At 44.3% G+C, this 25,362-nt stretch overlaps 2 protein-coding genes across 3 annotated transcripts in view; one reads left to right on the forward strand and one right to left on the reverse strand.

Annotated features, from left to right (window-relative positions):
- Positions 1-25,362, reverse strand: part of PRKG1 (protein kinase cGMP-dependent 1) — a 1,185,830-nt gene that overhangs the window by 505,346 nt on the left and 655,122 nt on the right. The window lies entirely within an intron of this gene.
- On the forward strand, positions 15,211-19,238 carry CSTF2T (cleavage stimulation factor subunit 2 tau variant). The gene has a single exon (XM_026503977.4). It carries the CDS (start codon positions 15,528-15,530, stop codon positions 17,442-17,444), a length of 1,917 nt encoding a protein of 638 aa, XP_026359762.1. The 5' UTR covers positions 15,211-15,527; the 3' UTR covers positions 17,445-19,238.

Below are 25,362 nucleotides of genomic sequence, written 5' to 3' on the forward strand. Positions count from 1 at the left end.
CTTTTTGACTGCCCCTGTTTTTCCCATCCTACTCTCTTCTTTATCCTAAATATGCCTCAGCTCCCCGCAGACAAGCAGTGCCTTTCCATGGCGTCTGCATGGGCTGTGTGGCCACTCTGCTCCTCTGGACAAAGAAATCTGAACATATGATATGTAAGCATGATGTATGCGTAAGAAAGAAAAACCATAGTGTATATCCATCTATTGGATTTAACGGGCTCTCTTTTAGATTCTAACTAACACAGAGATTTTTAAATAATGTCTGGATGTCCCTTCCGAGGAGACACCGGAAGCTGTATGATGATATTGCTGCATTGTACAAATACTAGTCTGACATAACGTTCATACGCCAAACACGATCACACTTGTGTTACACAAATCTACATGCGTCTGAGGTGTGCATAATGTTTTAAAAGCCTGAGAAACACGTTTGTAGTCATCATGCTAGTTTTAAGGCTAGAAAATATTCAATGTAATTTAATACCCTATTGATAAATAATGCCTTTTGAGCTTCCAAAGAAGAAATGTGTCATTTTACGTGTTTCTTTTCATCCAAGAATCGTATATCTCTTATTCCACGTATATTTCTTTCTTTGGAGGGACAATTTCCATTTGAAACAGCTGAAATGAATAGTCTTCTCTGTTTTGCTTCTCCCCACTGTGAAATAATTCAGAGCTTCTGGGCGCTCTGTTTTTATAAGTAAGCAGCCACAAAAGATGAGAAGAGAATTCGGCACAATAAGGTCTTAGCTAAATGGTGTCTAGTGAATCGCCTGTGCCACTGGCCGCTGGTGTGAAGGCCATCCCAGTAAATGACCAAACAAGCCTCAGCGAAGATTTTTCAATATTCTGCCACGTGGTTATAGATTTCAGAGTTTCTTCCTGTCAGTTTCATGCCGTATTTCTTCCCAAAACTGACAGGCAGCTGACAAGGCAAGAAAAAGTTAGAATATGTGGCTGGTGGTGAAATTTAACAGAATCTTTCCTTCAGGGGGCAAAGCATTGATTCTGAACACACGAAAAACGAGCTAGAACTTTCAGGAATTAATGAACGATCTCCCTCGGCCAGACTGCCTGGAATCGTGTCTGCCTCTTATTTGCTCTAAGACCCAGCGCAGATTCTTTGGACTTACCTGTGCCTCAGCTTCCTCATCTACCAGAAAATCCTCCCGAGGCTGTTGTGGGGGTGGGTGAGCAATGACGGAGAAAGCACTTGGGACAGCACGTGGCTTTGTGGCTGTAACAGTAATAGTGGGATTCACAGAGCTTTCTGTGAGGTTCTAGGGTCTCCGGGTATTAAAGTCCCCTAGAGTTATGTCCTGATACTGTTGGCTATTGAACCCTTACTTCTTCAAACAGTGTTGTGAACAAGCAATAGCCCTGACAATAATTTTGACACACGGATGGAGACGGAAAGACCACTTAGAGAGAAAAGAGGACAAGAATGCAGACCCACTGCCCCCTTGGTTTATCAGGATGCTGGCCGTTCTGACTCTGCTCATTAACAGGTTTGCTCCTCTCTCCACTGACCCAAACCCTGTCTCCCAGGCTAAACTTTCTAGCAGTCTGTTCCACCTGCTTTCTCACTCAACCCCTTTCAGCTACGGACGGTCACCTCCTACGTAAAGGAAGGAGCACTGGTGCCTTCGAAAGGAAGTCGCCCCCAAACGCTCTGGCTTCATTCGGGCAAGTGACCAGAACCACCTGGGAGCCCCCAGGAGGCAAACCAGAGGCGGGGGGAATTTGCATGAGCACAGAACTGTTTTCTACCCAGATGATGGGAAACATACACTTACACTTAGAGGAAAGGGGGGTCAGAAAGAAACTCATATGGTGGACAGCAACCTCAGAAACAGGAGAGAGGATATTTTCTTTTTAAAGGGAGAGAGCGTGTGAATAAGAAAGGCCATTTTGGGAAACCAAGTCCTTAAAGAATGTGACTTGTTGCTGAGCCCGACGAACAGGACAGCATCAAGTGACCAACACCGGATGGACCCTACCGTCCCTGGTGAGCAAGCTCTTGGGACGTGTCCCTTGTGAACACAGTCTGGTGGTTTGTATCGTTTTTCTCAAAATGCAAATAGTATTTAAATTTAGATGAGATACTTAATTTAACTAAGAAATAAACTTGGATCTCTCGTATGTATGCTATCCTTAAAAACGGCCCTCAAGTGATCATATGCTTTGTTTGAAGGTTAGAGTTTGAGAACTCGGGAAAAGAACAATAAGGTGCTGGTTGCATCCATGGCCGGGAAACCAGGTACTGCTAGCCCCCCAGGAAGGAGGCTGGCCCACGCCCCCTGGTTCTACATGGAGGGGGGGTGAGGGGCTGCCAGACTTCCACCGGCTCTGACTCGGATGCAATCAGCTATAAGTAACAATCCTCCGTCCTCAGTACAGATAGGTGTATATGGCCATAAAGAACCCAGCATGGCAAAGAGAAAGAACAGTCTTTTCCTCAGTAATAAAGGGAAAAAAATTCCTTTTTATCTTCAACCTCAGCAAGAGGGTCAGTGGGTAAACAGCAATTATATTTTTGTTTTCTATACACCTCTGAGGAAATCAAACAAATCAAAAATGCATTTGGAAACTGTCTGCTCACATCCTGTCTTCTCTATCTTGTCTGACAGAACAGAAACTCCTCGCAGGCACAGCTGTTCTCTGCCACAAAGCTGAATCTCAATACCATCCATCCTCAGTGAAAGTTCCAGATAAAAGCTAATAAAAGTTTCCAGTGAAAAGTGCTGCTGAAAGCAGGAATTGCATTGACAAGTCCTCATCCTGCCACACTCGGAGCCTACTGTCCACATAGCACACGCTTGACGATTATTTACAAAATAGGGGCCGAATCCCTTTTGTGGAACGATGCCTGAAAGGATTCCTAAAGACGGATCAGGCCGGTGCTGATCTGAAACCCGTCAGTCAGGTCCGCTTCCTTCCTGCCAGGGACGCTTGCCTGTCCCTGCCCTCCGCCACCCCCTCCACCCCATCCGCAGACACCTGCTCGCCGGAGGATTTCTTGGCACCGGGGCCCCCCTGTGTAAGTCCTGCAGGTGTGAATGAACACCAGCAGCGATTGCTCAAACCCCAGAGCACTGAACCTGCAGGATAACCTCAGCCTTCCCTTCATCCTCCCTGCGGGCCTCAGCTGCTCTTCCCCGGACCCCTCATGGGCTGCGGGCTACCGCACACAATTCCATTCTCAGAGCTCACAAAAGGCAGAGCTCCAGAGGAATAGGTCCTTTGCACCTCCTGGCTTCCCTGCAGGCCTTGTTTTGTCCCCCGGAGCCAGAGGGGGGTTGGCACACAGCTTGGGGGTGAGTGAGAGGAAGTTCTTGCATTGTGCAGCTCTGCGAGGCAGTAGACGCAGCCAGCCCAAGGTAAATGTCAGATGGTAGTGATGAAGAGCACGGTAAACCAAGGAATTGTTACTATTTATCGTCTCATTAAACTGTCAAGAACAGAAGTCTCAATATTTTTAAATGAGCGATGGAAGAGTTTGATATTTTAAAAATGTATGTTCTCCTCCCCATCAAGAAAAATCATACATTCTATGTAGCGAGAGCTTTCTGAAGATCGTGAATGGGCAGCTAAGCATTTCTTTACTGTTTTATACCAGGCTGTTTTTTTTTTTTTTTCTATCTGTAAATCAGTATTTAAAAGTTTATAGGGAAATGACCCCTTCGGGGAGCTACTATTTTGTGTTTGCAGAGACAGAGGGCCTGACTTAGACGAGTGTGGTGTACAAGCTCTCCCTGATAGGAGACAGATCAAAGGGCGCCTGGGTGGCGCAGTCGTTAAGTGTCTGCCTTCGGCTCAGGGCGTGATCCCGGCGTTATGGGATCGAGCCCCACATCAGGCTCCTCTGCTAGGAGCCTGCTTCTTCCTCTCCCACTCCCCCTGCTTGTGTTCCCTCTCTCGCTGGCTGTCTCTATCTCTGTCAAATAAATAAATAAAATCTTTAAAAAAAACAAAACAAAACAAAACAAAAAAGGAGACGGATCGAGAACAGCCACCTGGCTCAGGACAGCCTCTCACCCTGCTCCTACCCCTCAGGAGGATAGGCCAGGAAGAGCTCCTTCTGGAATCCTTGGGCAACCAGGGCCAATATTCAGCTGTTAGCGGGATAGCTGGACCAGCATTTAAAATCATCGCAAATCTGCACCTGATAATAAATAGCCACTGTCCTGAGTCTCCCAGTGCCCCTGTCCTGGACCTCTCTGTGGTCCAGCAGGTGAAGAAGGTTAACTCCAGGCACTGAGAGAGTCTGTAGGGTCTCTTCCATGACAAATGATTGCTGGGTCCCTGTGTATGGTTGTTAGATGGTTTCACTATCACCCTGGCCTCCATCCCTTTCCCATATTGGATTGAATCATGGATGGACATCAGAGTAGAGGTGGGTCTTTAAATTCTCTCTCCCAGGAAGCTGGAATTTGCACTCAGAGAAACAAATCATTTTCTCTGGGCAAATCTGTAGCAAGTAAATAAAAAATCTGAGGAAGAGCCCCCCAAATGTCAGTAGACCAGGGAGAAAAACCAGAGAGATCTGGTCCTCCAAGCAAAAGAGAGATAAAGGTAGAAATGAGAGAGAGAGAAAGAGAGAGAGAGTGCACACAGGGTAGGGAGAGGGAGGGGGAATCCCAAGCAGCCTCCATGCCCAGCGTGGAGCCTGACACAGGGCTCAGTCTCATGACCCTGAGATCATGACCTCAGCCAAAATCAAGAGTCAGACCTTTAACTGACTGAGTCACCCAGGTGCCCCATTCCTTCTTTTCTTGAAGGTGACTGTATTACTGCATGTTGTGGATTGAACTGGGTCCATTCTCTCCTCTCCCCACCCCAGTTCATATATTGAAGCCCTAACCTCCGATGTTATTGGGGGGTAGCGCCTTTAAACAGATAATTAAGGTTCAATGAGTTCATAAGTGTGGAGCCCTAGTCCAACACGACTGGTCTTTGGAAGAAGTGCTAGAGACTCCAGGAATTCACGCACACGGAGGAAAAGCCATGTGAGGACATGGTGAGTGGGTAGCTATCTACAAACCAAGGAGAAGCTTCGGGGAAAGCAAACATGGCAGCACCTTGATCTTAGACTTCCAGCCCCCAGAACTGTGAGAGAATTTTCAGTTGTCCAAGGTCCCCAGTCTGTGGCATCTTGTTAGGTCAGCTGGCATGCCCCCAGACGTGGCAGAGTGCCGTGAACATACCCCCACCCCCACCTTTGGCTTCCCGTGGCTGGAGGCCGTGTCCAGACTTGCACCAAAAAGTGCTAGCACCTGCCTCCTATAAATATTGGATTTTACATTTTTAGCCAATTTTTGACTCTGGAGAATCTAATTGCTTGGTGGCAAATCTGAAGTGGCATGCTGAAATAATGTTTCTCGAGGATCATTCAAATGTGATAATAAATCCAAAATACTTCTCTCCTGTAACTTGGTATAAATGCAGGCTCATTGGATCGAGCCTCAGCAGAGCGATGCCGGAAGGTGAAAGGAATGGCAGTTGAGACATTTCTCTGAAGTTGGGTATTGGATTGTTCTGCTCGCAGGAAGAAAGACTCACGAGTTGCTCATCTTAAACAGGATGTCTTTATTCAGGTCCTGCTTTGGGGGCTTGTACTTTTCCACAGTTTATGAGGATACTTCCTCCCTCTGTTCTTTCAGGTGACAGCCTCAAGCAAGAATAAGGGAGCTCTGGTTCTTGTCCAATTAGTCATGCTTCTCCCGTGTTTGAAGAAATGGCCTATGTCTGCCAGCACACGCTCAAAAGCAGCAGTGCTAATGACATCCTGAACAGGACCGTTCGCTCAGAGGGGTACCCTGCGTGCCAGCCCGGATCCTCCACGGTTAGAGTTCAGGCAGGCCCTTCTAATGCAAATGAAAAAGTGGAATTTCAGCCAACTAAGTATTTGAAGAGTGCATTTTAGGGTTTAGTATGAGAACCTAGTGAGCACCACATTGATCAGTGAAATTCTCAGTGAAGCATCTGATGGGATTGAGCCGAAACAGGGGCCACGTTCAACTACAGACCTACCCCCTGTGACAATGGCCATGCTATCCAGCCAGGAATCCTACAATCAAGAGACCTGGTTCCAGGCTGTCGCTCTGCCACTTACTAGCTATGTACCCTTGCGACACTCGCTTAACGGAATAATAATTTAAGAGCATGAGTTCTTGAGTCAAATGATGTGAGTTCAAATTTTTGAAATAAGATAATCTGACAGTAGACCGTGAGTTCACCCAGGCCAACCCCTTCAAAGACAAAGATGGAGATAGACACTAAGAAATAAATAAGATAGACACTAAGGCTAAAATGAGTCTCTTCGCACTTCAGATGCTTTATCTACTGCTACTGGTTCTATGTAACACATGTAGATTAATAATTACTGTACAAAATAAATGATGATAAAAATAAGTATGTCATGTATTCAACACAATGGTCCATAGCAATGATATTCCATTTCTATGAAATGGAAGCACAAAGAGGTTAAGTAATTGTTCTAAGGCTATGCAGTTACTTAGTAAACCAGGCAGCCGACCCAAGTCTCTCTGACATTAAAGTCTGTACTCTTAAGCCTTCACCTAACTGCCTCTGGATGGGAAATCGGAACATCTAGATTCCGTTTCATGCTAGGCCAGCAACTGGGCATGTGACTGTCAAGTCTCTTGTCTTTCCTGGGTCTCATTTTCTTCATCTATTAAAAAAAAGGGGGGGATTCGACTACACAATCCCTTCCAGGGAAAATGTTTCCCTCTTCCAAGCCTCTAGTCCTGGAATGACATATTCCCTGCAGTTCCAAATTCACAAGGTCTTCCTCTTGCCAATCAAAGCGAGTCATCTCATGTGTCAGTAAATGAAATTTACTATGTATTCCTCTGTACATTGTTGCATATTAAATACATTTTAAGAATCAGGTGGAGTGCCTGGCTGGCTCAGTGGGTGGGGCATGGGACTCTTGATCAGTTGGGGTCAGAAGTTCAAGCCCCACTTTGGGGGATAGAAATTATTTAAGATAAAATAAAAATTTTTAGAAAATGGTGAAAATGTCACAGATAAACCTAATTTGGCTCTCATTTTATGAAAAATGCATTTATTGCCTATCTAAATGGATGCTTTAAAAAAAATCTGTATGTGATGTTTATCTATAGCCCTGCAAATTGAAAAAAAAAAAGAAATACTTTCTCAATTGCTTCAGTTTTTATACCTTATGGTCCATCTGTTGCCACAGCACTGATTGTGGTATCAAAATTGCAATTAGTTACACTCAGGGACAATCAGGAAAAAGGCCAAGGGAGATTGTGTCCAGGCCTCAATAACCTATGATTACTCTACTAATTGTGAAACAGGAATTTTAAAATCAAGAGACCTGGTTTCAGGCTGTAGTTCTACCACGTACTAGCTATGTATCCTTAGGAAACTCATTTAATGGAATAATTTAAGAGCTTGGTTCTTGAGTCAAACGATGTGAGTTCAAATCCTGGCTCTGCCAGTTAACATGGACATGGTAGTGACCTTCTCTTAGCTGTAAATTGACAGGATGACAGCCTATCTCAGAAGGGTTGTTGAAAGGATTAAATACAATATTGCATTTTATTAAGTATTTATCAGAGGGCCTCCTTCCTCTTTAGTGCTCAGAGTCAGCTTTCATGAATGGTGTCTGGATTTTAAATGAGTCTACTGTCAGACAAAGCTCTATGTAACAGTCCCCTAAAATCAGGATACACATGATTGCCGTCCAAACCACATGGGGGAACCCAGAGAAAAGTGTTTCGTGAACTAAAAACATCACATTATCATTTGGTTAACATACGTAATCTGTTATTATAAGATGATCTTCTATTAATTTTTTTAATATCTACTGAGTGCTTGGAATATAAAAAGCGCTGGGCGAGGCAATATGAGGAATAAAACTCAGACATGGGTTCTATGCTTAAGGGGTAACAGGAGCATCTCACTGTCGCTGACACAAGGTAGAAGAAGATACCAGCTGCTAAGTCAATACCTTAAAAGGAAGTCTCTGAAGTGAGTGTTGAAGGACAGAAAGGATTTAGACATGTGAGGATGAGAAGGGAGAGAGAGAAGAGAGAGAGAAAAGACATCCCCAACAAAGAATGGTGAACAGAGGAAGGGGTGGGAGGCGAGTAATAAGAAGAAAGCCAATTGCAGAAGATGTTCAATGTAGGAAGAGTAAACTGCCACACTTCAGATTAAAAATTATAAGGGATTGGGGCGCCTGGTGGTTCAGTGGGTTAAACGTCTGACTCTTGGTTTCGGTCCAGGTCATGATCTCAGGGGCGTGGGATCGAGCCCCAAGTTGGGCTCTGTGCTCAGTGTGGAGTCTGCTTGAGATTCTCTCTCTCCCTCTCCCTCTGCTCTCTATGCTCACTCTCTCTCTCAAATAAATAAATAAACAAACATCATAAGGGATTAAAAATGAGAGTCTGGAGAGGGTAATATGCTAAGCGAAATAAGTCAGACAGAGAAAGACAGATACCATATGATTTCATTTATGTGTGGAATCTAAAAAAACAAAATAAATGAACAAAGCAAACCACCACAGAAGAGACACAGCTATAGATACAGCAATAGTGGTGGTGGGGGTTGGGGGGTGGACAAAACAGGTGAAGGGGATCGGAGGTACAAGCTTCCGGTTAGAAGTCACAGGGAGGTACAGCATGGGGAATATGTCCGTAATAGCGCCGTAACTTTGGTGACAGATGGTAACCACATTTGTCACGGTGAGCATTTTGCAACACCTACAACTGCCGAAGCGCTATGTTGTACGCGTGAAACTAGTATTATATGTCAACTATACTTCAATTAGGAATAAAACTTTTATCTTGAGGAAGTCCCACAAGTTCATTTTATCTTTTGTTTCTCTTGCCTTTGGAGATATGTCGTGAAAAAGGTTGCTTTGGACGATGTTGCAGAGGTTGCTGCCTAAGTTTTCCTCTATGATTTTGATGGATTCTTGTCTCACATCGAGGTCTTTCATCCATTTGGAGTTTATCTTTGTGTATGGTGTGAGAGTGGTCAAGTTTCATTCTTTTGCATGTAGCTGTCCAATTTTCCCGGCACCATTTATTGAAGAGACTGTCTTTTTTCCACCGGATGTTTTTTCCTGCTTTGTCAAAGATTAGTCGCCCAAAGAGCCGAGAGTCCATTTCTGGATTCTCTATTGGGGAATGAAGCATGAGAGACTATGGACTCTGAGAAACAAACTGAGGGCCTCAGAGGGGAGGGAGGTGGGGGAATGGGATAGGCTGGTGATGGGTAGTAAGGAGGGCACGTGTTGCATGGTGCACTGGGTGTTATACGCAACTAATGAATCATCGAACTTTACGTCAAAAACCAGGGATGTACTGTATGGTGACTAACATAATAAAAAAAAACATTTAAAAAAAAAGAATAAAACTTTTAAAACATGGAGAGTCTGGCCCAAAAGATCTCATGGAGGAGGACTGGAGAAGATTGGGATTCTTAAATCTCTGCCATTATTATTCTGTGCCCATGTTTCAGGAAGAAGGAAGAAAGCCTACTGACTCGTACATCTGTGAGTTTAGACTCACAGATCTCACCCTGAAAACCTTTCACAATCTGTCCTAAAAGACAATCTTAAATCACACTACTCACTATGTTTTTGTTTTCCTCTGAGGGCATCAAAAAATGTTTTGGCCATTTCTATCTGTTCGTGTTTTGGCTATTTCTAGTTCCTGGCTATTTCTCCTCAACTTCCTTGGACACAGGCCAGATTATAACCCATCCTTTAAATCCCAGCTCCATCAGCAAGTCTTCCTTGATGATCTAGACCTTATCAGTGTCTCTGCTGCTTCATTGCATTTTTCAGTCACATGGAAGAACTGTCACTGACCTAGGAATAAAATGACAAGGTTGCCATTCTGACTGGGGACACGCTATTTAACGCCACAGAACTCCTCTTGTGTAAAATGAAGGGTTTGTGCGTTAGCTAACTCTAAGGTCAGCTCTCATCATTCATTCAACAAATAGAATGAGCACCTACCCGTGCTAAGCTCTATCCTAGGTGCTGAGGATACAGCGGTTTACAAGACAAAGTCTGTCTGTCTGTCTGTCTATCTACCTATCTATGATTGTCTCCCTTGAGTTCAGTGGTTCTCAACTTTAGCCTGCATCGGAATTACCCGGTGAGCTTATTACAACCCAGATTTCTTTTTTTTTTTTTTTTAACATTTTATTTATTTATTTGACAGAGATAGAGACAGCCAGCGAGAGAGGGAACACAAGCAGGGGGAGTGGGAGAGGAAGAAGCAGGCTCATAGCAGAAGAGCCTGATGTGGGGCTCGATCCCAGATCGCCAGGATCACGCCCTGAGCCGAAGGCAGACGCTTAACCGCGGTGCCACCCAGGCGCCCCTACAACCCAGATTTCTGTACAGACACCCCACTCCCAAGGGTTTCTGAGACAGTAGGTTTGAAGCAGGGCCCCAAACTTTGCATTTCCAACATGTTTCTGGGTGATGCTCATACTGCTGGTCTAGAGACCACACTCAGAGAGCCTCTGTGTTAGTGGAGTGTGTCTTTTTCACTGCTGTATTGCCAGTGCCTAGAATAAATATTGACAGAATAAAAGAATAAATATAAGGTACTTTGTTAATTGACAAAGGAGAATGTCGTTCTATCCTTGAATGATATTATAGCTTAGAAGGAAAATGACAGTTCTCCTCAAAGGTAGAAGAGTTACTATCATCAGAAAGATACAGAGAAGGGGTGATTTACATGCAAAGGCAAATGAACTTATCTCCAACCTAGAGGAAGGAGGGGGAAGGTCAGGGAGAACTTGGTGGAAGAGTGTGTTTGATCCATTTCCTGAAGGGCACATACACTTGCTTCAGAAAGGCCAGTTAGAACTTAAAAAATATTTTTAGTACCTCTCTTTGGAATTCGTCTCCTCAATCTATGGTGAATCTTTTGTTCTACTCTCACTGTCTACAGAATCTTCATATTCAGATGTAAGTTTTGGTATTTGGAAATAGCTACATACCCTATCTTTGCCAAGTCTGGTCTGAAAGAGAGGTGATTTGGTTGCATAACTCTGTTCTTTGTTGAAAACAAGTTGTACCTTTGACACCAGTTTTCCAGTATGACTTATAAATGGATCCCTGAAACAATTTCAGGGTAGGAGTTTAAAAATCATTTGGAACAACAGAAGCATCAAAGGATTAAGTTTAGTTTCTAAAGGCGATTAGTTTGAAGAACGGCCCCCATTTGACTCTATGTCCTGGTGTGTTTGTTTACTCACTCTCAGTATACTTGGTATTTTGATTTATTGAAAGAATCAACACTTAAACATGCAAGACGCCATGCACATTTTTCTTCAGATTCTATGCCATGTTACAAACATCTAAAGGGTAACCATTATGGGAACAAAGAAAGTATAAAATGGAGGTTCTTCTAAGGTAGATCTGTGAAAATTATGTGTTGGTACCAGGAAATACACACAGGTTTCCAAGAGCTCTTAGTAATTCTGGGCCACTCAGCTAATAATAAGTACTAGTTTATGTGCCCTGGGCATTGAGCTCTGTGCTCGGTCATACTGGTCCTTTATGAAGGGGGTCATAGCAAACCATTCTTCCAGTTCGGAATAGGGGACTACAGAAAATACGGAAGACCGATGGCAAAACGCGTATACACTTACAGTAATGGCTTCTGCCGGCCTGTTTGTCCCCAGAGTTCCTCAGCCACTCTGTTTCCCCACTGTTGGAGCCCAGGGTACCTTCTGTGCGAGGTCAGCATGTACTAGCTGTGCTAGGGCAGGATTAAGAGAGTAACCACCCATACCTCCTACCTTTTAACAGATGTACTCAATACAAATGGAAACCGAAGACAACGAAACAGAAGCACTTCAAGTCCATTTGTTCAGATCAATGATTCTTAAAGTGGGCTCCCAAGACCAGGGACATCAGCATAACCTAATAACGAGTCAGAAATGCAAACTCTCCACTCCCACCCCAGAAATACCGAGTGAGGGGGGAGGGGAGGCAGTGAGGCCCAGCCATGTGAACTAACAGGCCATGGTTCCAGGAGGTTCTGATGCACACTGAAGTGTGGGGACCACGGGGTCAGACACTAGCAGCAGTAAGGAAACCGGCAGATAAGCCACGCCACCTTTCATGAACTTGACAATTCATTCCAGCAGCCTCTCACCATCCTCCAGATTACGTTTAATACACAAACAATTACACACAAAATGTGTGTAAAAAAAAAGTTAAGGCTTCTCTCTGTAAAGAGATGGTATGGAAAGGAGACAAACTGAACTGACTTGTGTGTAGTTTTCCTGAATGACACCAGCCTCAGCTCCCCTCCCCCACCCCACTTCACCTCCTAGAAAAGAATCACCGGAAAAAAACCTTACTAGCACAAGGCTATTCTGTTTCTTTGACTAGCAGTGACACAGGGAAACTGAAGGACTCTAAAAAATCTGCTTGTTATTCCTTTTCCTGCTTCCATTCTTGCTAAGACCTGCATCCCACCTCACTTTACACATGCCTCATAATGCAGATAATGTATGCGCTCCCTGTAAGGGATCAGGACTCAGTGATTTCTTGAGAACAGATAACATCTAAGGAAGGACCAGGAGATGATGAAGCTACCATATGTGTATTCCAGCCACCAGAGGTAGACATCTCCACGCCAAGACCCCTGGCTCCAAGGAGTAACACGTGTGCCCTCGTCTTTGTTCTCATGGCTCCTGGTTGCCTGAGGGGACACGTACACCAGACCACCACAAAACTCCAGACCCCAAACAAAGACAAGACTCATGCTCCTTTTCTTTCTGAGTCTCCCACGTGCCCCACCTGCACTGCTCTCTCTAGATCTTCAATAAACTCAGCTCTCACCTACTGCTGGCTCACGTTTGATTTCCATCCTGTGCAAAGCCAAGCACCCCCTTGGCTGCTCCTGGAGGACCCCCTCTGGGTCCTTGGACCCAGCCAGCTGGCATCAGCAAGAAGATTTTATTGGGTGATATAAGTACACTTGGTCACTCGCAGCTATAAGTTCTCATGTGTCTCAGCGAAGAGCAATGTCCAAGCCTGTTTTGATGAACTATTAAAGGCAAAGGGACGCTCTGTCTTATTTGAGCTAAACTGTTCTAGTCATTTCGGCTCTATTCATCAGACTGCGATACTCAACTACATGACACAATTTTTGGGTGTGACTTCAAGTTTCACCATCCCCTCAAAGGCATTTGTAGAATAAAATGATTCTCTGCTTAGGAGTTAAGACATAAGCTCTGGAGAAGTGCAGTCCTTAGACATACAACGTGATCCATACATGTAACTTAATTTTCCTTAAGTAACCACATTAAAAAAATGAGATGAGTGATTTAATGTTAAAATATATTATTTACTCCAGTGTACTAAAAATATTTCAGGCTGTAAACAATACATAATTAATGAGATATTTTTACTTTTCAAAGTCTTCAAAGTCTTGCATGTATTTACACATATAGGCCATCTCAATTAAAATGCTAAATTTTAATTAGAAATACTTGTTTTGTTTAGACTTAATAAAATTTGTCATTGCAAAAGTAGATCCCATACCCAAGTTGGTCCAAACATACTAAAAAGGCTTTCAGTAGTCTAACTGGATATCAGTTTTTATATTTAAATATAAAATACATACAACTGTTTAAAAGGGGCGGGGGGAGGGGGAAGAACCACAGGGCCAAAATGGTATCACTGAGACCGACTTTCCAAATCCAGGTAATACCCAATTAATTGCGATTTCAACCTTCCCAGGAGGGTAGCCGTAAAGGGGTCAGTCAGAAAAGCTGCCTTCCCGTGGGCACCAGTGAGTCTGTCACCTGGGTCCTCTCCACCCTGCTCAGAAAGATGAGGTCATCTGCAGGATGAGACCCCTTCCTTTCCCTCCTCTGGAACAACCCTTTTCTTTTGCTAACTTTCTTGCCCCATCCTCTATCAAAAACAAAAACAAACAAGAAAACATCTTGTACAACTCCTGGCAGTGAATCAGTACTTGCTATATGGGGTGTGGCCTGATTCATGAATCCTTTAATAAAACCCATCAGATCATTAAATGTACTTTGTGGATCTTTCTTGAACACCTGAAAGTTCAATTTCGCAGTCAGGCCAGCCCCATTTCCAGCACTCAGGAGCTGCTAGTGGTTTGTGACCACCCTGGGGGGCAGCACAGCTCTTGAGCTAGGACAGACCAACATGGTTAAGAAATCTGGTTTTAGGGACACCTGGCAGGCTCAGGTGGTGGAGCCTGAGACTCACGATCTCCTGAGCTGGTGACTTTGACCCCCACATTGGGTACAGAGATTAGAGAAAGAAGGAAGAGGGGAGGGCAGGGGAGGGCAGGGGAGAGAAAAGAAAAAAGAAGGGAGAGAAGGAAGGAGGGAGGGAGGGAGGGAGGGAGGGAGGGAGGAAGGAAGGAAGGAAGGAAGGAAGGAAAGAAGGGGGGAGGGAGGGAGAGAGGAATTAATTCTGGCTTTGCCCTTTCCTGTCCTGCAAGCTTCACTTCTACCACCTGCTAAATGACGGAGGAAACCTCACATCCCAGGTCTGTTACAACTTCTGAACTAGCAGCAATAAAGACAAGGCAGTTTGCTTCTCCCTCCAGGGCCGCGGTGGTGAAAGCATCGCATCAGTCCACAGTAACCAGAAGCAATCTAAGTCTACAGGGCGAGAGTGGCTGAACACATTTAATTCATACCCTGCAGCCATAAAACGTCCTTGGCCATGAATCACTCCTGTTAATACCGGTTAATACCGTTAAGGGCGAGGACTGTCTACACAGGGGCCGCTGCCTGCGGCTGCACGCGCCACACTGGGGCCTCCGGCAGCTCCTCTCCCAAAAAGTTTTCTTTTTCTTTCTTTCTTTCTTTTTTTTTTTTCCCCAAATGTTTTCTGAACCGGGGCTGTTACTGTTGTATGTCAGGGAGCACATGCCAAACTGCTCTGAAACGCCTACACTTTTACCTCATAGTCCGCAATGGGATTTTAAACATGGTTTAAATAGGACCGGAGGAAGCTGGGAGGGAGGCTACAGGAGACACCGGCACCAGAACCAAGAACAGGGCACCCTGACCCGCCTACGGTTGGCGATTTCCCGCCGGGCAAACGGAAGCAAAAGCGCCCCTGACGTCAAGGGAGGCGGCCGCTCCCGGTTCCCACGGTGAAACCCCTGCGGCCATCTTTACTGTGGTCAGCCTGCACCCAGCTTTTCCCGGCGGCCGTGGTGGCTCGCCATGGAAAGTCTTCAGAAGAGAGAGAAGGGAATCGTGCCTCTCGGTAACAAGGAGCTGACGGAATTACGAAAGCCCAGCGGTAGAAAGCACTAGCTGAGGTAGTGAGGGGAACACAGAGGTGGTGCGGCTTCCGCGGACGGACGGAACGATTCGGTCGCGTCGCTGCGGTTCCCGCCCGGGCTCTGAGAGCCGCTTCCGTTGCTCAGCGGAAGTGTGGGTCGCCAGAGGACGACTCTTGGAAGAATCGGCTCTCCGCTGTGTGCCCAACCGGAATCATGTCGAGTCTGGCGGTGAGAGACCCGGCGATGGATCGGTCGCTGCGTTCCGTGTTCGTGGGGAACATTCCGTACGAGGCCACCGAGGAGCAGCTGAAGGACATTTTCTCGGAGGTGGGTTCGGTCGTCAGCTTCCGGCTGGTGTACGACCGCGAAACGGGTAAGCCCAAGGGCTATGGCTTCTGCGAGTACCAGGACCAGGAGACCGCGCTCAGTGCCATGCGGAACCTCAACGGGCGCGAGTTTAGCGGAAGGGCGCTGCGGGTGGACAACGCCGCCAGCGAGAAGAACAAGGAGGAGCTCAAGAGCCTCGGGCCTGCGGCGCCCATCATCGACTCCCCATACGGGGACCCCATCGACCCCGAGGACGCCCCCGAGTCCATCACCAGGGCGGTCGCCAGCCTGCCCCCGGAGCAGATGTTCGAGCTCATGAAGCAGATGAAGCTGTGTGTGCAGAACAGTCACCAGGAAGCGCGGAACATGCTGCTCCAGAACCCGCAGCTGGCCTATGCGCTGCTGCAGGCCCAGGTGGTCATGAGGATCATGGACCCCGAGATCGCGCTGAAGATCCTGCATCGCAAGATACATGTCACACCGCTGATTCCGGGCAAATCCCAGCCTGTCTCCGGCCCCGGCCCCGGCCCTGGCCCCGGCCTCTGCCCCGGCCCCAGTGTTCTGCTCAACCAGCAGAACCCTTCCGCCCCGCAGCCTCAGCATATGGCCAGAAGACCCGTCAAAGACATCCCTCCTCTGATGCAGACCCCGATCCAGGGGGGGATTCCGGCCCCGGGCCCCATTTCAGCCGCGGTTCCCGGACCTGGGCCTGGTGCCTTAACTCCTGGTGGAGGAATGCAGCCCCAGGTTGGAATGCCAGGCGTGGGTCCAGTCCCGTTAGAGCGGGGACAGGTGCAGATGTCGGATCCTAGAGCTCCTATACCTCGTGGGCCTATGACTGCCGGGGGCCTCCCTCCTCGAGGACTGTTGGGAGATGCTCCAAACGACCCACGTGGAGGGACTCTGCTTTCAGTCACTGGAGAAGTAGAGCCCAGAGGCTATCTTGGCCCACCTCATCAGGGCCCCCCCATGCACCATGCCTCTGGTCATGACGGCCGTGGCCCTTCCTCACATGAGATGAGGGGAGGGCCATTAGCAGATCCCAGACTGCTGATTGGAGAGCCCAGGGGACCCATGATAGATCAGAGGGGACTCCCTATGGATGGTAGAGGTAGTAGAGATTCTCGAGGGATGGAGACTCGAGCCATGGAGACTGAAGTCTTAGAGACACGAGTAATGGAGAGAAGGGGAATGGAGACCTGTGCGATGGAAACCAGAGGGATGGAAGCGAGAGGCATAGACGCAAGAGGGATGGAGATACGGGGCCCTGGCCCCAGTTCCAGAGGCCCTATGACTGGTGGAATCCAGGGACCTGGGCCCATTAATATGGGGGCAGGTGGTCCTCAGGGACCTAGACAGGTCTCAAGCATTTCAGGGGTGGGAAATCCTGGAGCTGGCATGCAGGGGGCAGGCATACAAGGAGCGGGCATGCAGGGAGCAGGCATGCAAGGGGCGGGCATACAAGGGACAGGCATACAGGGAGCGGGCATACAAGGGACAGGCATGCAGGGGACGGGCATACAAGGGACAGGCATGCAGGGGGCGGGCATACAAGCAGTGGGCATGCAGGGGGCGGGCATACAGGGAACAGGCATGCAGGGAGCGGGCAAGCAAGGTGGAGGCCAGGCTAGCAGTTTCAGTCCTGGGCAGAGCCAGGTAACCCCACAGGATCAAGAAAAGGCAGCTCTGATCATGCAGGTTCTTCAGCTGACTGCAGATCAGATTGCCATGCTGCCTCCTGAGCAAAGGCAGAGCATCCTAATTTTAAAGGAACAAATTCAGAAATCTACTGGGGCTTCTTGAAAGGTTTTAGGAAGTATTTGGCAGTAGTCACAAAGTTTTTCTCTAGCATGGAGAATGGATGCAAAAAGCTGACTTCTGCATCCCCACATTTGAATGATTAGAGTTTCCCTCCCAGAATTTTATCTCATTTCATCTTGTTGTCTTTTGTTTTTGTTTTTATTTTTAATGGGGGGGGTAGGAAGCAGTGGGTCTGTTCACTTTTATTCACTGTAAATATACAAAAATAACTCTGAACATGGTTATAGTATACCAAGTAAGATTATGAAGGATATGCAGCAATATTAAAAGTGTCTACACTATGTTAACTACATTTAAAAAAAAATACTGGGTTAAACAGTGAAAACTGCACATAAAGACTATGACCTGTTAAAATGGTAATGTACTAAGATAGTTCAAGATTTTTGGTTGTGTAAGAAAATAAAGAAGTTTACCTCAAAATTTTAAGATATATTTTTTGGTAAGCCATTTAAAATACAAAATCCAATTTTGGGGACAATAGAATGCTGTATTAGGTTAAGTGTCGTTTTAGTGTTTTGGAAATATTTCAGAATGTTAGTGCTAACAGGGTAAGTCTCAACTTGTATTAGAATTGTTTTCTGTTTTTTGTTTTCAAGCTGTGCTACCGGAAACATCCAGGAATGCATCTGGTGAGATGTTTCATTCATCCCACCATTCAGACACCAGCAGTATTCTGGCCTGGCCTTTAGGGGGACGATTTTACTGGGACAGTTCTGGGATCAGCCAGGTTACTGAAGGCTGCTCCAACGAGACTCAGCTTCCTGTTTCTCAATAGTCTTTAAGCCCTGAATATGAATCTCAGTAATTCTCTCACATTCTTTCGAAAAATCAGTGTCTAGGGACCAGTTTATCTGGGTGAATTCTGCACAGCATTGGACTTGTCATAAGTAGCAGAAAGCTTCATGCAGTACAGTTCCCAGGTTCCTGGTGACTACCTTCCATATACAGATGGTATCCATGTGGTCAACCAGAATCAGGACTTAAAAATCTTAGTCTCTCCAACATTTAACACGCCTTTCAGTTTTCTTAGTTGCGGATCTACTTAACTGTCACTGTGTTATCAGAGTAACTGAGACCCAGGTACATAGAGAAACCTCTGCTTAGCTAATTATTACTCACTTTACTTTTGATAATAAAGCCAGTTAGCCCTAATATACATACCTGTGAGAGATTTAAAAATCAGTAGGAAGGTGGGGCTTACCATATTTTCTTTAGAGCTACTACCTGATTTATTTTTAAGCCTTGAAGATGTGGATGGACACACAGACCAAATTTATATCATAGACCAAATTAAAATTAACAGAAGCATAAACACCCAAATAACTGGGTGGTCTTACTCTGGAAAAGAAAAACCAATGTCTAGTAACAGAGGAAAAAATAGCACTTAATACAAGGAGAGAGCTGAAACCCGGAAACTGAATTTTTCCCTTACGAGGTTTTTACATCTTAACTGGGTACTTGACTCTTTCTACAAAGTTTTCTTCCCTGTGCTATTTCCTGCCACCTGTTCTTGTATTTTTTATTGTTATTCATAATGTCCACTTAGCCGTGTTTTCTATATGCTTCCCCACATATTGGAGAGGATAACTCCTTTACATGTGTGATAGTTCTGGTTAATATTAATTCACAGAGTTGGCTCGATTACTTGGAAGTTACAGTTGCTTTATCCCAAAGCTTTCACCGAAGGGCTCTAAGTGAAAACTTAGATGTTATGTTTTTTGTGTAGTTAAATCTGAATTGTTCAGTGCAGACTAAATAAAAGGAATGTAAAATTAAGGATGACTTCAGTATCTGATGTTTATTTTTAATGAATGAATTAATCAAAAGATATCTATCCTTGAGAGATCCATGGGTCTGAATACTTTCTTTTAAATGAAAAAGGCAATACTAAAAAAAAAAAAAAAAATTAAATCCCTTTCTTGACTTCATCATCTGTGTAGTTCCACAGTTGAAAGAACTATAAACACATGTTATTCTGTGGTTGGTGTCAGTAGCAACATTTTGGTGCGTGCCCAGATATTCGGCCTTTTGCTTGTGTCCCCCACAGAGAACTCTCCTCCATGTCCCGGGAAGACTTACAGTTATCTTCCTAACTGACAGCACTAGATACGTTGCAGCCCACAGTTTTACTTGACCCTCCATCCCCAACTCCCACTTTTCGACCAGAAACTCAGAACATGGACTGTCCCTCATTTCTGTGTTTGCTATGCCGAAATCCCAGGTGAGAAAGGACAAAACATTCTATCAGTCTTAAGGGGAAAAATCCCATTTTCCCAAAAAAGATTTAGATTCCACACAGAACAAATGAGCTATAACCACAAGTTGCATTAGAAAATAAACTAGTAACAGATAACAGAAGCAATCTCCTTTGCTCTGATAGACCTTACAAAGTGGGTTCTCCTCACTTCCAGTCCACTGTCTGTCTCAGTACTGACGGATAGAGCCTAATTTCATTTGATAGCGATCCAAGCAATACTTACGCTATAATCAGAATCTTAGGTGTTTTACTACATAATCACCAGTTGTAACCTTGAGCATCCTGCATTTTCCCAAATATGGACAGGCAACAAATGCAATCACAAATTCTTTCACAGTAGCGATACCTAGAGACGGTGGAGTGAAACCGATTTTGTAAATGCCCAAGGCCTTATTCCTCCTGAGCGGTATGTTTCTTGGGAATACGAAAAGGTCAACTTTAATCAGTGCCTGCCCCGTAGCCCTTCCCCTCTTATATTTCAGGTGTTGCTTGATAAACTATAAACAAGCCAGTGTGAATCCCAGATGAAGGTAGACTAACCCAAGTGAGATCATGTATGACTTTGAACAACACTTTTCAGAATTGTAATGGTAGAAAAGCCTTAAAAACAAACAAACCCAAACCAAAAACCTTAATATAATCTCAGTTTGCAAAGCGTCTTGCTTGCCCATGCTCTGATGGGACATTAACTAAGCACACAGAACCTAACTTCCTATGGTGTGTCAGGCCTTCCTCTTAGGTCTGACGAGGCCTAAGGATAATTATGTGCAGCAACCCACTGTGGCAGGGACTGAATTATCGGTCACATATCATGGTCTTCTCACAACAGAATAAGTCAGCCTCTCACTGCTTTATATTGTCAGCTAATCTCTGGACAGATCTCTGCTTGGAGCTGGCTTTGCTCCTCAGTCTCGTCAAGAATATCCTATCGTCAAGAACTAATTCATTTTAAGGGAATTAATATATTTAAAATGATATCATTAATGTTATTATTAACTTCAATAGTATGAATATTATGATATTGGTATATAGTTTGTCAAAATATTTCATACATAGACATATTCCAAATCTTAACTAGATCTTCTAATATTTTCACTTGCTTTTATACACTTTGAAGCAAACGTTTACTCCTTTAGTTGAAAATTCAGCTTTATAAGTTCATATTACAAATCACCTTTCTCATGAGATGTTAACAGCGTGTTTCTCGGTATTTTTCTACCACAGAATAAACCTTGTGTCAGTAAAGGGCCTGTATTGCATCAAAAGCGACATTGGGGTAGGATTATCGAAAATAACAAAATCAGTGATTATTAAACACTGTACATACAACACTAGAGTATTACCCTAGGAAAAAAGCTGAAGTATTCTGGTAAATGACGATTCTTTGTCAGCAGGAGTTAACACAGGTGCCAAAGGTAGGTAACTAATCACTAAAGAGAATAAAACACACAACATTCTCAGCTGTAATTGCTTTGTATGATCCAGGATAGATTAAATCTGCAGACATTTGAAATCAATCTCACATGTCACAAAGGTCAGTCATTAAAAAAAAGAATGTCTGATCACTTGTTTGTTGTCTCTCACAAGAGCAGAATGGCGTATCTCTCAGGTGTCAAGCCATGAAACGGGCAGTTCCCCCCCGAAAATTATTTTGTCTCTTTACTTAATTACCTGTCTTAACCAAAATTCTGTCAGCCTTTGACTGCTCTATTACCTAGAAGGACTATCAGACAACCTCCATGTTTGTGAATCTATCTCTTTATTCTTGGAAATTTCACAGAACAAGATACATCGGCTCAGTCCCCAATTTCCTTTACCTTAAAGGTTCATTTTTAATAACATGCAAAACATGAACCCCATTAAAAATCATATAGTTGAGTTCATAATGGGATGGAAAGGCCTACATAGGGTTTGCTTAGTGCACTAACATCCATAAAGTCATATTCTGTGTCCTAAACATCACCCTTGTTCACATGTTAAATAACACAGCAACATAAATAAGAAGGAATTAAAACATTTCCAGATGCCAGCCTGGTTCTGTGAGGGTAAAAACCACCACCACCTTCTAAACTTGAGGATGGCCCTTAAGGAGTTACTCTTCATTATGGCGCCCTATTTGTCCCGTCCATGTGTCTGTTCCCGGAGTGCTGCTGGCTGTGTGCCTGCTACAATGTATGGAGGAGGAGACAGGCCAGGCAGGGCGGTACAGCTACAGACACAGCTGTGAAGTACGTGTGAGTCTGCGGAATATGTTTGCAAAAAAAATAAAAGGGGATTTCTATGAAAACTGTTGAGGTTGGGAGGCTGGAGGGACTCCATTTGAGAAAGGCTCCATCTCTGCTCTTTTTCTGCCAAGTCCCACGGACTCCTGTTCGGTATTTTGCCTCCGAATAAGCCTGAGAAGCTTTATTCTCATTCAAAGAGGAAGCGAGTGAGTCAAGCATTCTCTGGGTTTCTCCCAGGCCCTCAAACACCTAATAACACCCAAGAAGAGCCAGCTCCTGGACATGTTCTGGGTCATTCGCTTCGAATAAACCTTGGCTGACTCTGGCACCGAAACCCCAGCCTCGGGTCATTTATGCAATAACCCCTATTGTTCACCCGGGACATGCCTTTCATTGGTCCCTGTCCTGGATTCCTAGAGGAACACGGACCCTAGACCGTTTTCCAATATAAACCCTTAGCCCCAAGCAATGATGAGACTCATTTTTCTTTCCTCTCTACATCTCCCAGATGCTCCGTCTGCTATTCTCTCTCCATCACTTACACTAATAAACTCTCTTTCCACTTCCTCTGGCGTGCGCTTGATTTCTATCCTGCGTGAAACCAAGGACCCTCTTGGCTGGTCCTGTAGGATCTCCCCCTGGTTTCTCGGACCCTGCCTGCCTGCACTGTGATGATGAATGCATACTCATGGCAGCTGTGTTTGTTCATAAACCGGGTTATGCCCATTGTACTAATGTTTGTAATACATACAAAGATAGAAATAGATATATTATTTATATGAATGCAAAAAAACATTATTTCTATGAAAGCGATGTGGAATGTCTTGATACAGGTAACTGGCTAAAAAGGGATTGTTAAATCTTGTGGGGACACCATAACTGAAAAAATACTTCAAAAAATCTTTGAGGGGCGCCTGGGTGGCTCAGTCGGTTAAACTTCTGCCTTCGGCTCTGGTCATGATCCCAGGGTCCTGGGATCGACTCCTGCATCTGGCTCCCTGCTCGGCTGGGAGTCTGCCTCTCCTTCTCCCTCTGCCCCTCCCCCTGCTCATGGTCTCTCGCTCTGTCAAATAAATAAAGCCTTTAAAAAAAAATCTTTGAAATCTAGGGGCACTTGTGTGGCTCAGTCAGTTGAGCACCCAACTTTGATTTTGGCTAATATCATGATCTCAGAGTGGTGAAACTCAGCCCCATGTCAGGTTCTGTGCTCAGCTGCGGGGGAGGGGCAGGGAGGGGGTCTGCTTGAGATTCTCTCTCCCTCTCTCTCTTCCCCTCCCTGTTCCAGCTCAAGCATGCACTAGCACTCTCTCTCTAAAAAAGAACAAACAAAAAATCTTAATCTGAAACTCATAATCATAAATAAAGCATTACATCAAAACCTTCAATTTTCTTGCAGAAATTTTTCAGAAAACTCATTTCTGAGTTTTCTATTCTGTCCATTGATTTATGTGTCTGTTATTGTGCCAGTACCATACTGTTTTGATCACTACAGCTTTGTATTATAACCCGAAATCCAGAATTATGATGTTTCCAGCTTTGCTTTTCTTTGTGAAGACTGCTCTGGCTATCTGGGGTCTTTTGTGGTTCCACACACATTTTAGGTTTGTTCTAGTTCTGTGAAAAATGCTGTTGGTGTTTGGATAGGGATTGCATTTAAATGTGTAGATTGCTTTGGGGAGTATAGACATTATGATGATATTTATTCTTGCAATATGTGAGGATGGAATGCCTTTCCATTTCTCCGTGTCTTCAGTTATTTTCATCAGTGTTTTATAGTTTTCAGAGTACAGGTCTTTCACCTCTTTGGTTAGGTTTCTTCCTAAGTATCTTACTATTTTGGATGCAATTGTAAATGGGATTGTTTTCTTAATTTCTCTTTCTGCCACTTCATTATTGGTGTATAGAAATGCAACAGATTTCTGTATATTGCTTTCACATCGTGCAATTTGACTGAATTCATTTATCAGTTCTAGTAGTGTTTTGGTGGACTATTTCAAGTTTTCGATTTCATGTCCTCTGCAAATAATGAAAGTTTTACCTCTTCCTGACCAATACGGATTCTTTTCATTTCTCCTGTCTGTTTGCTGGGCCTACGACTTCCAGTACTATGTTGAATAAAAGTGGCAAGAGTGGGCATCTTTGTCTTGTTCCTGACTTTAGGGGAAAACTCTGTTTTTCCCGATTAAGAACAACGTTAGCTGTGGGGTTTTCATATATGGCCTTTATTATGTTGACTTCTGTTCCCTCAAAATCTGCTTTCTTGAGGGTTTTTATCATGAATGAATGTTGTACTTTGCCAAATGCTTTTTCTGCATTATTGAAATAATCATACACTGTTATCCTTCCTTTTACTAATGTGGTGTACTGCATTGATTTGCAAATATTAAACCCCCCATACAACCCATGAATAAATCCCACTTCATCATGGTGAATGATTTTTTAATGTATTGTTGGATTCTGTTTGCTGGTATTTTGTTGAGGATTTTTGCATCCGTGTTCATCGGGGATATTAGCCTGTAGTTTTCTTTTTTAATGATGTCTTTTCTGGTTTTGGTATCAGGGTAATGCTGGCCTCATAGAATGAATTTGGAAGTTTTCCTTCCTCTTCTATTTTTTGGAATAGTTTAAGAATAGGTATTGATCCTTTTTTAAATTTGCATGTGATGCCTTCTGGTCCTGGATCTTTTTTTCTTGGGAGTTTTTTGATTACTGACTCAATTTCTTTACTGGTTATCAGTTTGTTCAAGTTTTCTATTTCTTCCTGTTTCAGTTTTGGAAATGAATATGTTCCTAGGAATTTATCCATTTCTTCTAGGTTGTCCAATTTGTTAGCTTCTAATTTCGCATTATATTCTCTTATTTGTTTTTCTGTGGTGTTGGTTGTTATTTCTCTTCTCTCGTTTTTTATTTATTTTTATTTATTTTTATTATTTTTTTAAAGATTTATTTATTTGACAGAAAGAAAGCACGTGAGCAGAAGGGGCGGGGCAGAGGGCAAGGAAGAGAGAGAATCTCAAGCAGACTCCCTGCTGAGCACAGAGCTCAATCTCAGACCCTGAGATAGAGATTGTGACCTGAGCCCAAATCAAGAGTCAGCCACTTAACCAACTGAGCCCTGAGCCCCCCCCCCCATATTAACCCCTTATCGGATATATCATTTGCAAATATCTTCTGCCATTCATTAGGTTGCCTTTTCATTTTGCTGAGTCTCCTTTCCTATGCAAAAGCTTTTTAGTTTGATGTAATCCCAACAGTTGATTTTTGCTTTTGCCTACCCAGGCTGAGGATAAATAAATGAGACACCCCTCTGTTAGAAGCTGGATTGAAAAACAAGCAAATAGAAATCCTCTTCCGTCACAGATAATCTAGTGAACATTAGGCTTAAGAGGAAAGGGAACATAAAATACTATAGTTTGAA

Source organism: Ursus arctos, unplaced genomic scaffold (assembly GCF_023065955.2).
Source record: "Ursus arctos isolate Adak ecotype North America unplaced genomic scaffold, UrsArc2.0 scaffold_7, whole genome shotgun sequence".
Lineage (NCBI taxonomy): Eukaryota > Metazoa > Chordata > Mammalia > Carnivora > Ursidae > Ursus > Ursus arctos.

Excerpts from the sequence above, each read along its gene's own strand:
- CSTF2T (XM_026503977.4), top strand. The coding sequence starts at position 15,528 with ATGTCGAGTCTGGCGGTGAGAGACCCGGCGATGGATCGGTCGCTGCGT.